Genomic DNA, 14336 nt, shown 5'->3' with positions numbered 1-14336 from the left:
GGAGGTGTATGTGGTAGGATCAGTATATGATGTGTATATGTGACTGTGCTGTCATGGTATAGGGGAGGTGTATGTGGCAGGATCAGTATATGATGTGTATATGTGACTGTGCTGTCATGGTATAGGGGGGGTGTATGTGGCAGGATCAGTATATGATGTGTATATGTGACTGTGCTGTCATGGTATAGGGGAGGTGTATGTGGCAGGATCAGTACATGATGTGTATATGTGACTGTGCTGTCATGGTATAGGGGAGGTGTATGTGGCAGGATCAGTATATGATGTGTATATGTGACTGTGCTGTCATGGTATAGGGGAGGTGTATGTGGCAGGATCAGTATATGATGTGTATATGTGACTGTGCTGTCATGGTATAGGGGAGGTGTATGTGGCAGGATCAGTATATGATGTGTATATGTGACTGTGCTGTCATGGTATAGGGGAGGTGTATGTGGTAGAATCAGTATATGATGTGTATATGGCGCTGTGCTGTCATGGTATAGGGGAGGTGTATGTGGCAGGATCAGTATATGATGTGTATATGGCGCTGTGCTGTCATGGTATAGGGGAGGTGTATGTGGCAGGATCAGTATATGATGTGTATATGGCGCTGTGCTGTCATGGTATAGGGGAGGTGTATGTGGTAGGATCAGTATATGATGTGTATATGTGACTGTGCTGTCATGGTATAGGGAGGTGTATGTGGCAGGATCAGTATATGATGTGTATATGTGACTGTGCTGTCATGGTATAGGGGAGGTGTATGTGGCAGGATCAGTATATGATGTGTATATGTGACTGTGCTGTCATGGTATAGGGGAGGTGTATGTGGTAGGATCAGTATATGATGTGTATATGTGACTGTGCTATCATGGTATAGGGGAGGTGTATGTGGGAGGATCAGTATATGATGTGTATATGTGACTGTGCTGTCATGGTATAGGGGAGGTGTATGTGGTAGGATCAGTATATGATGTGTATATGTGACTGTGCTGTCATGGTATAGGGGAGGTGTATGTGGCAGGATCAGTATATGATGTGTATATGGCGCTGTGCTGTCATGGTATAGGGGAGGTGTATGTGGCAGGATCAGTATATGATGTGTATATGGCGCTGTGCTGTCATGGTATAGGGGAGGTGTATGTGGTAGGATCAGTATATGATGTGTATATGTGACTGTGCTGTCATGGTATAGGGAGGTGTATGTGGCAGGATCAGTATATGATGTGTATATGTGACTGTGCTGTCATGGTATAGGGGAGGTGTATGTGGCAGGATCAGTATATGATGTGTATATGTGACTGTGCTGTCATGGTATAGGGGAGGTGTATGTGGTAGGATCAGTATATGATGTGTATATGTGACTGTGCTATCATGGTATAGGGGAGGTGTATGTGGGAGGATCAGTATATGATGTGTATATGTGACTGTGCTGTCATGGTATAGGGGAGGTGTATGTGGCAGGATCAGTATATGATGTGTATATGTGACTGTGCTGTCATGGTATAGGGGAGGTGTATGTGGTAGGATCAGTATATGATGTGTATATGTGACTGTGCTGTCATGGTATAGGGGAGGTGTATGTGGCAGGATCAGTATATGATGTGTATATGTGACTGTGCTGTCATGGTATAGGGGAGGTGTATGTGGTAGGATCAGTATATGATGTGTATATGGCGCTGTGCTGTCATGGTATAGGGGAGGTGTATGTGGTAGGATCAGTATATGATGTGTATATGTGACTGTGCTGTCATGGTATAGGGGAGGTGTATGTGGCAGGATCAGTATATGATGTGTATATGTGACTGTGCTGTCATGGTATAGGGGAGGTGTATGTGGTAGGATCAGTATATGATGTGTATATGTGACTGTGCTGTCATGGTATAAGGGAGGTGTATGTGGCAGGATCAGTATATGATGTGTATATGGCGCTGTGCTGTCATGGTATAGGGGAGGTGTATGTGGTAGGATCAGTATATGATGTGTATATGTGACTGTGCTGACATGGTATAGGGGAGGTGTATGTGGCAGGATCAGTATATGATGTGTATATGTGACTGTGCTGTCATGGTATAGGGGAGGTGTATGTGGCAGGATCAGTATATGATGTGTATATGGCGCTGTGCTGTCATGGTATAGGGAGGTGTATGTGGTAGGATCAGTATATGATGTGTATATGTGACTGTGCTGACATGGTATAGGGGAGGTGTATGTGGCAGGATCAGTATATGATGTGTATATGTGACTGTGCTGACATGGTATAGGGGGGGTGTATGTGGCAGGATCAGTATATGATGTGTATATGTGACTGTGCTGTCATGGTATAGGGGAGGTGTATGTGGCAGGATCAGTATATGATGTGTATATGGCGCTGTGCTGTCATGGTATAGGGGAGGTGTATGTGGCAGGATCAGTATATGATGTGTATATGTGACTGTGCTGTCATGGTATAGGGGAGGTGTATGTGGTAGGATCAGTATATGATTTGTATATGTGACTGTGCTGTCATGGTATAGGGGAGGTGTATGTGGTAGGATCAGTATATGATGTGTATATGGCGCTGTGCTGTCATGGTATAGGGGAGGTGTATGTGGTAGGATCAGTATATGATTTGTATATGTGACTGTGCTGTCATGGTATAGGGGAGGTGTATGTGGCAGGATCAGTATATGATGTGTATATGTGACTGTGCTGTCATGGTATAGGGGAGGTGTATGTGGCAGGATCAGTATATGATGTGTATATGGCGCTGTGCTGTCATGGTATAGGGGAGGTGTATGTGGCAGGATCAGTATATAATGTGTATATGTGACTGTGCTGTCATGGTATAGGGGAGGTGTATGTGGTAGGATCAGTATATGATTTGTATATGTGACTGTGCTGTCATGGTATAGGGGAGGTGTATGTGGCAGGATCAGTATATGATGTGTATATGGCGCTGTGCTGTCATGGTATAGGGGAGGTGTATGTGGCAGGATCAGTATATGATGTGTATATGTGACTGTGCTGTCATGGTATAGGGGAGGTGTATGTGGTAGGATCAGTATATGATGTGTATATGGCGCTGTGACTGTGCTGTCATGGTATAGGGGAGGTGTATGTGGTAGGATCAGTATATGATGTGTATATGGCGCTGTGACTGTGCTGTCATGGTATAGGGGAGGTGTATGTGGTAGGATCAGTATATGATGTGTATATGGCGCTGTGCTGTCATGGTATAGGGAGGTGTATGTGGCAGGATCACTATATGATGTGTATATGTGACTGTGCTGTCATGGTATAGGGGAGGTGTATGTGGCAGGATCAGTATATGATGTGTATATGTGACTGTGCTGTCATGGTATAGGGGAGGTGTATGTGGCAGGATCAGTATATGATGTGTATATGGCGCTGTGCTGTCATGGTATAGGGGAGGTGTATGTGGCAGGATCAGTATATAATGTGTATATGTGACTGTGCTGTCATGGTATAGGGGAGGTGTATGTGGTAGGATCAGTATATGATTTGTATATGTGACTGTGCTGTCATGGTATAGGGGAGGTGTATGTGGTAGGATCAGTATATGATTTGTATATGTGACTGTGCTGTCATGGTATAGGGGAGGTGTATGTGGTAGGATCAGTATATGATGTGTATATGTGACTGTGCTGTCATGGTATAGGGGAGGTGTATGTGGTAGGATCAGTATATGATGTGTATATGGCGCTGTGACTGTCATGGTATAGGGGAGGTGTATGTGGTAGGATCAGTATATGATGTGTATATGTGACTGTGCTGTCATGGTATAGGGGAGGTGTATGTGGTAGGATCAGTATATGATGTGTATATGTGACTGTGCTGTCATGGTATAGGGGAGGTGTATGTGGTAGGATCAGTATATGATGTGTATATGGCGCTGTGACTGTGCTGTCATGGTATAGGGGAGGTGTATGTGGTAGGATCAGTATATGATGTGTATATGTGACTGTGCTGTCATGGTATAGGGGAGGTGTATGTGGTAGGATCAGTATATGATGTGTATATGTGACTGTGCTGTCATGGTATAGGGGGGGTGTATGTGGTAGGATCAGTATATGATGTGTATATGTGACTGTGCTGTCATGGTATAGGGGAGGTGTATGTGGTAGGATCAGTATATGATGTGTATATGTGACTGTGCTGTCATGGTATAGGGGAGGTGTATGTGGTAGGATCAGTATATGATGTGTATATGTGACTGTGCTGTCATGGTATAGGGGAGGTGTATGTGGTAGGATCAGTATATGATGTGTATATGTGACTGTGCTGTCATGGTATAGGGGAGGTGTATGTGGTAGGATCAGTATATGATGTGTATATGGCGCTGTGCTGTCATGGTATAGGGGAGGTGTATGTGGCAGGATCAGTATATGATGTGTATATGGCGCTGTGACTGTGCTGTCATGGTATAGGGGAGGTGTATGTGGTAGGATCAGTATATGATGTGTATATGGCGCTGTGCTGTCATGGTATAGGGGAGGTGTATGTGGTAGGATCAGTATATGATGTGTATATGTGACTGTGCTGTCATGGTATAGGGGAGGTGTATGTGGTAGGATCAGTATATGATGTGTATATGTGACTGTGCTGTCATGGTATAGGGGAGGTGTATGTGGTAGGATCAGTATATGATGTGTATATGTGACTGTGCTGTCATGGTATAGGGGAGGTGTATGTGGTAGGATCAGTATATGATGTGTATATGGCGCTGTGCTGACATGGTATAGGGGAGGTGTATGTGGCGGGATCAGTATATGATGTGTATATGGCGCTGTGCTGTCATGGTATAGGGGAGGTGTATGTGGCAGGATCAGTATATGATGTGTATATGGCGCTGTGACTGTGCTGTCATGGTATAGGGGAGGTGTATGTGGTAGGATCAGTATATGATGTGTATATGGCGCTGTGCTGTCATGGTATAGGGGAGGTGTATGTGGTAGGATCAGTATATGATGTGTATATGTGACTGTGCTGTCATGGTATAGGGGAGGTGTATGTGGTAGGATCAGTATATGATGTGTATATGTGACTGTGCTGTCATGGTATAGGGGAGGTGTATGTGGTAGGATCAGTATATGATGTGTATATGTGACTGTGCTGTCATGGTATAGGGGAGGTGTATGTGGTAGGATCAGTATATGATGTGTATATGGCGCTGTGCTGACATGGTATAGGGGAGGTGTATGTGGCGGGATCAGTATATGATGTGTATATGGCGCTGTGCTGTCATGGTATAGGGGAGGTGTATGTGGCAGGATCAGTATATGATGTGTATATGGCGCTGTGACTGTGCTGTCATGGTATAGGGGAGGCTCCTGTGCTGCATCATTTTCTCTGTTCCTGAAGTCTGTAACGCTGTATATTCCTGTTATACCTATAGCACAATGTGCACCATCATTATACCCGAGGGGCCTGGTGTGTGACACCTAAATTCTCAGGATGCCATGTGTGACACTACTACATTCAGGTGGCATGGTGTGTTACAGTCAGGGGGTACAGTATACACGGTCCTGTTACAGTCAGGGGGTACAGTATACATGGTCCTGTTACAGTCAGTGGGTACAGTATACAAGGTCCTGTTACAGTCAGGGGGTACAGTATACATGGTCCTGTTACAGTCAGGGGGTACAGTATACATGGTCCTGTTACAGTCAGGGGGTACAGTATACATGGTCCTGTTACAGTCAGGGGGTACAGTATACATGGTCCTGTTACATTCAGGGGGTACAGTATACAAGGTCCTGTTACAGTTAGGGGGTACAGTATACATAGTCCTGTTACAGTCAGGGGGTACAGTATACATGGTCCTGTTACAGTCAGGGGGTACAGTATACATGGTCCTGTTACAGTCAGGGGGTACAGTATACATGTCCTGTTACAGTCAGGGGGTACAGTATACATGTCCTGTTACAGTCAGGGGGTACAGTATACATGGTCCTGTTACAGTCAGGGGGTACAGTATACACTGTCCTGTTACAGTCAGGGGGTACAGTATACACGGTCCTGTTACAGTCAGGGGGTACAGTATACATGGTCCTGTTACATTCAGGGGGTACAGTATACATGTCCTGTTACATTCAGGGGGTACAGTATACATGTCCTGTTACAGTCAGGGGGTACAGTATACATGGTCCTGTTACATTCAGGGGGTACAGTATACATGTCCTGTTACAGTCAGGGGGTACAGTATACACGGTCCTGTTACAGTCAGGGGGTACAGTATACACGGTCCTGTTACAGTCAGGGGGTACAGTATACACGGTCCTGTTACAGTCAGGGGGTGCAGTATACATGGTCCTGTTACAGTCAGGGGGTACATTATACATGGTCCTGTTACAGTCAGAGGGTACATTATACATGGTCCTGTTACAGTAAGGGGTACAGTATACATGGTCCTGTTACAGTCAGGGGGTACAGTATACACGGTCCTGTTACAGTCAGGGGGTACAGTATACACGGTCCTGTTACAGTCAGGGGGTACAGTATACACGGTCCTGTTACAGTCAGGGGGTACAGTATACATGGTCCTGTTACAGTCAGGGGGTACAGTATACATGGTCCTGTTACAGTCAGGGGGTACAGTATACACGGTCCTGTTACAGTCAGGGGGTACAGTATACATGGTCCTATTACAGTCAGGGGGTACAGTATACATGGTCCTGTTACAGTCAGGGGGTACAGTATACATGGTCCTGTTACATTCAGGGGGTACAGTATACATGTCCTGTTACAGTCAGGGGGTACAGTATACATGGTCCTGTTACATTCAGGGGGTACAGTATACATGTCCTGTTACAGTCAGGGGGTACAGTATACACGGTCCTGTTACAGTCAGGGGGTACAGTATACATGGTCCTGTTACATTCAGGGGGTACAGTATACATGTCCTGTTACATTCAGGGGGTACAGTATACATGTCCTGTTACAGTCAGGGGGTACAGTATACATGGTCCTGTTACATTCAGGGGGTACAGTATACATGTCCTGTTACAGTCAGGGGGTACAGTATACATGGTCCTGTTACAGTCAGGGGGTACAGTATACACGGTCCTGTTACAGTCAGGGGGTACAGTATACACGGTCCTGTTACAGTCAGGGGGTGCAGTATACACGGTCCTGTTACAGTCAGGGGGTACATTATACATGGTCCTGTTACAGTCAGAGGGTACATTATACATGGTCCTGTTACAGTAAGGGGTACAGTATACATGGTCCTGTTACAGTCAGGGGGTACAGTATACATGGTCCTGTTACAGTCAGGGGGTACAGTATACATGGTCCTGTTACAGTCAGGGGGTACAGTATACACGGTCCTGTTACAGTCAGGGGGTACAGTATACATGGTCCTGTTACAGTCAGGGGGTACAGTATACATGGTCCTGTTACAGTCAGGGGGTACAGTATACACGGTCCTGTTACAGTCAGGGGGTACAGTATACATGGTCCTGTTACAGTCAGGGGGTACAGTATACATGGTCCTGTTACAGTCAGGGGGTACAGTATACATGGTCCTGTTACAGTCAGGGGGTACAGTATACATAGTCCTGTTACAGTCAGGGGGTACAGTATACATGGTCCTGTTACAGTCAGGGGGTACAGTATGCACTGTCCTGTTACAGTCAGGGGGTACAGTATACATGGTCCTGTTACAGTCAGGGGGTACAGTATACATGGTCCTGTTACAGTCAGGGGGTACAGTATACATGGTCCTGTTACATTCAGGGGGTACAGTATACAAGGTCCTGTTACAGTTAGGGGGTACAGTATACATAGTCCTGTTACAGTCAGGGGGTACAGTATACATGGTCCTGTTACAGTCAGGGGGTACAGTATACACTGTCCTGTTACAGTCAGGGGGTACAGTATACATGGTCCTGTTACAGTCAGGGGGTACAGTATACATGGTCCTGTTACAGTCAGGGGGTACAGTAAAAATGGTCCTGTTACATTCAGGGGGTACAGTATACATGTCCTGTTACAGTCAGGGGGTACAGTATACATGGTCCTGTTACAGTCAGGGGGTACAGTAAAAATGGTCCTGTTACATTCAGGGGGTACAGTATACATGTCCTGTTACAGTCAGGGGGTACAGTATACATGGTCCTGTTACAGTCAGGGGGTACAGTATACATGGTCCTGTTATAGTAAGGGGTACAGTATACATGGTCCTGTTACAGTCAGGGGGTACAGTATACACGGTCCTGTTACAGTCAGGGGGTACAGTATACACGGTCCTGTTACAGTCAGGGGGTGCAGTATACACGGTCCTGTTACAGTCAGGGGGTACAGTATACATGGTCCTGTTACAGTCAGGGGGTACAGTATACATGGTCCTGTTACAGTCAGGGGGTACAGTATACATGGTCCTGTTACAGTCAGGGGGTACAGTATACATGACCCCCACATACAGTATAGCCTCCTGGCTGTCCCCGCATAGCGTACAGTCTATTCTGGGGGGGGGCGCCATTCTGGGGGGGGGGGGGGGGGGGCGCCATTTGTCTTCTCTGCCTAGGGCACCAAAACTCCTTGTCCCGACCCTGCCGGGTATAATCTGGACCAGGAGCTCCACCTGAACCACAATCCTCACTCCAGAGGCCCACAACTGCCTCTCCACGCCATGCCACAATACATACACATTACAGGATCCAGGACACATGTAGCATCAGGATGAGGATATATGTTATACTGTATATGCATATACTAGGGCTGGCTGATATGGCAAAAAAAAAAATATCTTTTTTTTTTTTTTTTGAACTGAAATGTTTTCTCGCATCGTCTGATAACAACGCTATTGCTTCTCAGTGTAACAGCGCTCCCCTGTGACTAGGGCACACTGGGGGAGCTGGGGGTGACTGAGGGGGACTGGGGGTGACTGAGGGGGACTGGGGGGGACTGGGGGAGACTGAGCAGGACTGGGGCAGGAGTGCACATGCAGGTCTCCGGTCTCTGGAGGAGGCAGCAGGGACTGCAGAGTAGGGTGATTACTGGAGCTGTACAGCGGGATCCGATCCTGCTGTACAGCTCCAGGACCCGCAGCGATCACCCTGCAGTCCCTTCTGTCTCCTCCAGAGATCGGGGAGCAGTACGCTGTGTGTAAGGAGCAAGGGCAGGTCAGCAGCTCCTGGAGGCCACCCACGCTGCATATCTGTACCGCGTTGCACTACGCCACCTGCCCCACACTGTACCGTACCGTGCCGCACCACGCCACCCACCCGACAATTTTCACAAAAAATAAAATCGATTAAAAAATTCTGTGCAAATTAATTTGATTAATCGCCCAGCCCTAACATACACATTATAGCATCCAGGACGCATATAGTATCGGGATGAGGATATATATTATACTGAATATACATACACATTATAGGACACATGTAGCACCAGAGAATAAAAGGAGTACCCTACATCTTGGAAACACAGACAGATACATGACAGGTACCAGGTGTCTCTCTGATGTAACAGCATCTAACAGAGTCAGCAGATTGGAACCTGAATTACAGCCAACAGATTCTGTTTAATAAGTGAAGGCAGAGAAAAAGAAGGCATGAATCCTACGGCCCAAATCAGCACCCTTCACCCTTCTGAAAACACAGTCCCATGTAAATAACATCAGTGCCCTCTACACACAGTCCCATGTAAATAACATCAGTTGTAGGCGTAAGGAGTAGCACTCAGTATATTAATTCCAAGTGGAAAGTAGAGGTATTCTTATTAGAAAATTATCCACTGTGTAGACAATGATCATAGAAGAAATGCTCGTAGTTTTGATGCAAGTGCTCTTGTGCACAATTTTATTTTTGCTCAAAGTGTAATCACAGACATAAATCCGACGTTTCGGTGGTGACACCTTTATCAGGGGTCTATGGACATGAAAATATATGGTATTACAATGAGACATAGTTACAAGGTAAGTAACGTGCAAGAGGGGCTGGGGTGGGTGTATGGGGAGGATGGGGAGTATATACAGAGGGGTCATGGACAAACAAACATCATAAGTGACAAGTGGTACATAAACATCTTATAAACACAGTAGTTGCTGGGCGAGAAATGTGGAAGTTGATGGTAAGAGAGGGCATAGGATATTCCGTAGCTATGAGGAAATACACAGAAGTTAGTACTGTATACATGTCGCATCAATCATATATGATAGTAGGGCGAGATTAGTATGCAATGCATGCAGCAAGGATGCTGTAGAGTATAGGATAGAATGACATAATAGGGTCAGATTGAAATAGCAGTAGATGGGAATACCTGTGTAAGTGAACAACTGTATATAGATGCCATCGAAAACACATCACCCGAAAACACATCACCCAGTGGAGACATTTGCACATTTAGTTATGACTGATGTACAAAAATTCTTTCACACAATTAAAAATACCACAAGTACAATAAGATTTAACTTAACACACAAAGAAAGGGCTGCCATTAAGGCACTAGCCACTGACGATACCAAAGAGACAGCTATGCCAAATTCATAAACCATAGCACACCAAAAATTTTATAAATAAGAGTACTTTATTGTGACAGGTACAATGTTAGAAATCAATGATCCCACAAACTTAAAAACAATTAAAATGTCACCCACACCCACAATGACACCGCAATCTTAGGTATATCACACACCCTGTTGTAAACCTAATTTACACCAACAATCCACAATACTAATAAATAAGTACTATAAACAATATCACCTAGTAAATAAGAAAACTATTTTAAGGATAATAAAGTGAAAGTCAAATCAAGTAATAAGATGTCACCATGAATATACAAGCAACAGGGGACTTCCTCAGGGGTACTGTACATAGATTAGGGACCGTTATTTATACACAAAAATATTAAACAAATAAGTATATCATACAAATAATCAGCGGACAGGCCTCTTAGACGCTGCTGTGGAGCACAGGACAGACTGGGAGCAGAGAGAGGTAAGGTATCAGGTGTTTGGGCAAGGGCTACATGAACATCGCTAACGATGTCCATGCAGCCCTTACTGCCCGATTATGGGGCCGTCTAATAGGTCTAGTAAATGTGTACCGATCTAGCAGATTTAGCGCCAATTTACGTACATGATCAGGCCCATGTAATAGTACCCTAAGTCATGTGATGGCAGAGAAAAAAAGTTCAGCACACAAAAATGCCTAAACCACAAAAAAGATCATTCACACAAAATCAAAAAACACCAGAAAAAAAGCAAATGTATGGAAAAAAAAACACATTAGCAGTTTTTTGCAGGTTTTTTTTTTTTTTTTTTTGGAGGCCTAAAAAACGCCAGACAAAAAGGATGTGTGAGGGCACCCTAACTATGTTATGTTACACACACGGTCCCATTTAAATAACATCACTGCCCTCTACACAGTCCCATGTAAATAAGATATGCCCACAGTATACATAACCTTTATTAGCCCAATGGAGTAGACTAGCGAGTGTGCCTACATTAATAGGGGGATCCGCTATATTATCAGGTGCTGCAGAATCAGTATAAACATTCATAAAAAAGAGCTGTTACTAAACAACCCCTTCAGCCATTACACTGTATGGACCTGTCAGGGAGAGGCTGCAGCATGCAGAAATATTTTTGGGGGCAGGGGGGAGGGTATAAATTTGTTTGGCTCAATTATTTGGCAAAAAAGGTGTTTTTGCACAAGGTGTGTGTGTGTGTGTGTGTATATATGTACAGTGGTACCTTGGTTTAAGAGTAACTTGTTTTAAGAGCGTTTTGGTTTAAGAGCTCACAGTTTTTCAAAATTTTGATTTGGTTTAAGAGCATTGCTTTGGTTTAAGAGCTCCCTGTACTGGGTGGGAGGGCGAGTGGGGGAGGGGCATGGTCTGCATAGCAGGGTCTACAGCACTGTACTCTGACCCAGGAAGTCTTCCTCACCTTCCAAATCATAGCAGATCCACTTCAGGCTGGGGCTTACATCAGGGGACAGGACTGTGGAGGTAATCTCTCCATAGCTGTAACCCCTCTCTCCCCGGACAGAGAGTGCTGCTATAGTGTGCCCACATGTGTCCTGCTCATTCCTTCCTGCTCCCTGCAGTCTCTGTCCGCCCTTGTGTTTCCCATCCTCTCCATTACTGTACACTAACTTATAATATCACATATTCTGCTCTTTCTGAATGTTTGTTTCATCTGTTTTACATGTTATTCAGAATAATAAATCATTATTTTGGGGGTTTGGAACCAATTGTCTGCATTTCAATGATTTCTTATGGGGAAATTTGCTTTGGTTTAAGAGTGGATTTGGATTACAAGCGCAGTCCCGGAACGGATTATGCTCGTAATCCAAGGCACCACTGTATGTGTGTGTGTATATATATATATATATATATATATATATATATATATATATATATTGCCTGTCTTTAGCCAAAAAAGGCACAAAATTGCACAATAATTAGGCCCATCCTCCTAATAACTTTAGTAAATATGGACAAGAGATTTTTGCCCAGCACAAAAAAAGTGCAAAAATAATTGCGCAAATGATATGTGAATAGTCTAATATCCTTCTCTTTAGCAGGTCCCACTTGTCTTGTCAGCCACCTCAAACATACAGCCCCTTGCAAAAATACATCACTCCTCTATTTTATGCCCCTATTATACAACACAATGTAAATAATGCCACTATCCTTTCAACGTCCTGCAACTTGCAGTCCCATGTAAATAACATTCAACCTATGCTATAGTTCTGCTCCTCAGTATACATAGGTACACCAGCCCATGTACACAGTATGGGATACATTTGTGCCCTATATACTGTGTACTGTATGATACTGCTTGTCATTTTCTACCCATAGGAGTATACTGAGTGTATATTAGGCTCTGCACGTGTAAGTATTGCCAGGCGGTGCTGCTTTGCTTAGTGTGAAATATTTATTATGCCCTTTATTTCTTGCCTTGAGATATTTGTAGCCTTGCCATATGCCCCATGTATTACATCTTTATACAGTTTATTGGGATTTTACCAGCTCTCCCACAGGTCTAATGCTGAGAAGGTGGTGTATTTAGTGGGGGGCCGGGTGGTTGTTGTGCACACTATATGCAGAGAAGGTGGGGTATTTAGTGGTACCATTTAGTGGCATGGTTGGATTTGTACCGACCTGTAAAAGAAATTGTATTACCGCACAGTGAAGGAGTTCTTGTCCCACAAATGTTTGCATTCAGTACATAATAAATATAATGGGTAACAGTAAAAAGTACAAAATAAATAAGCTGTTATATAAAATAACTTCTCCTACAAAATAAGCCTATGGCTCTGATAGCTAGGGGTTACTCTAAGTGTGATGTATGTTGTACCTTACCTTTCCTGCTCCACTTTCTCCAGTAACAACTATAGACTGGTTTACAGGATTTATATGATTCTGAACATTTCGATAAGCCTGTTCTGCGACAGTAAAGATGTGTGGCTTACAGCTCTGAAAGAAACAAAGAAAATCAAAAATCTAAAAGGAAAAGAACAAATACTGTTCTACTAGAAAGGGCATAAAAGTCGCCTGATTCCAGACTAGTCTCATAAACACTATGCTATCATGTTACTAAAGACATTGTATAAACCACTGGTCAGATACAACGGAGGAAATATGTATTCAACACAAAGACCCTTGGGAACACTGATGGAATAACGTTCACTATTTCACCAATATGGTGTGCAGCAGAGATCTTCTAGTACTTAAGAGAATTGGTGACGTGTTTAATAGTCATTCCGAGGGCCGGAGTGGACATCTGGCAGTTTGGGCAAATGCCAGAGGGGCCGCTTTGCTGAGTGGGCCGGTCTCCTCTTCCTCTGGAAACCCTCCCTGCATTTCACTGTACATGCAATGCTGTACAATCCATCTCCCTGCCTGTTGTCTCAGTCACTGCTTACTACAGTATATACAGTGCCCTGAGATAACAGGCAGGAAGACATTGCTATACAATCAGCCCCTCCCACAGAACCTGCCACCTCCTCTTTCTGTCCTGCAGAGCCTCCCCTGTCCCCCCCCCCCCCCTCCTCTCCCTTTCCTCCTGCGGCCCACACCTGCCCCCCCTTGTCTCGGACAACTTGCTGGTGTGTGTAAGGGCCCTATTACACGGGACGATTATTGTGCTAAAAATCGTTATATCATTCGAATTTAAACAATAATCGATCTGTGTAATTGCAGGCAACGATCGATAAATCATCCGTATGTTGTTGATTTAGATCTGAACCTAAAATTATCGTTAATCGTTCGCTGTAATTCCACATTTGTTCACTAATCATTCAGAGTATGGGGGCTACCCGCAGGGGTGGGGGGTGTATACAGTACGGGGGCCACCTGTGGGGTGGGTGGAGGGGCAA

General features: G+C 44.6%; 1 protein-coding gene across 2 annotated transcripts in view; it reads right to left on the bottom strand.

Moving 5' to 3' along the window:
• Positions 1-14336, bottom strand: part of MYO19 (myosin XIX) — a 171523-nt gene that overhangs the window by 134912 nt on the left and 22275 nt on the right. For both annotated transcript variants that reach the window (XM_069945889.1, XM_069945890.1), the window contains exon 4: positions 13321-13434. In XM_069945889.1, coding sequence (XP_069801990.1) covers positions 13321-13434 — 114 coding nt within the window. The remainder of the gene's footprint in view (positions 1-13320; positions 13435-14336) is intronic.

The sequence above is a fragment of the Dendropsophus ebraccatus genome, chromosome 11 (genome assembly GCF_027789765.1).
Source record: "Dendropsophus ebraccatus isolate aDenEbr1 chromosome 11, aDenEbr1.pat, whole genome shotgun sequence".
Classification (NCBI taxonomy): Eukaryota; Metazoa; Chordata; class Amphibia; order Anura; family Hylidae; genus Dendropsophus; species Dendropsophus ebraccatus.
This window is presented reverse-complemented; position numbering and strand designations above follow the sequence as displayed.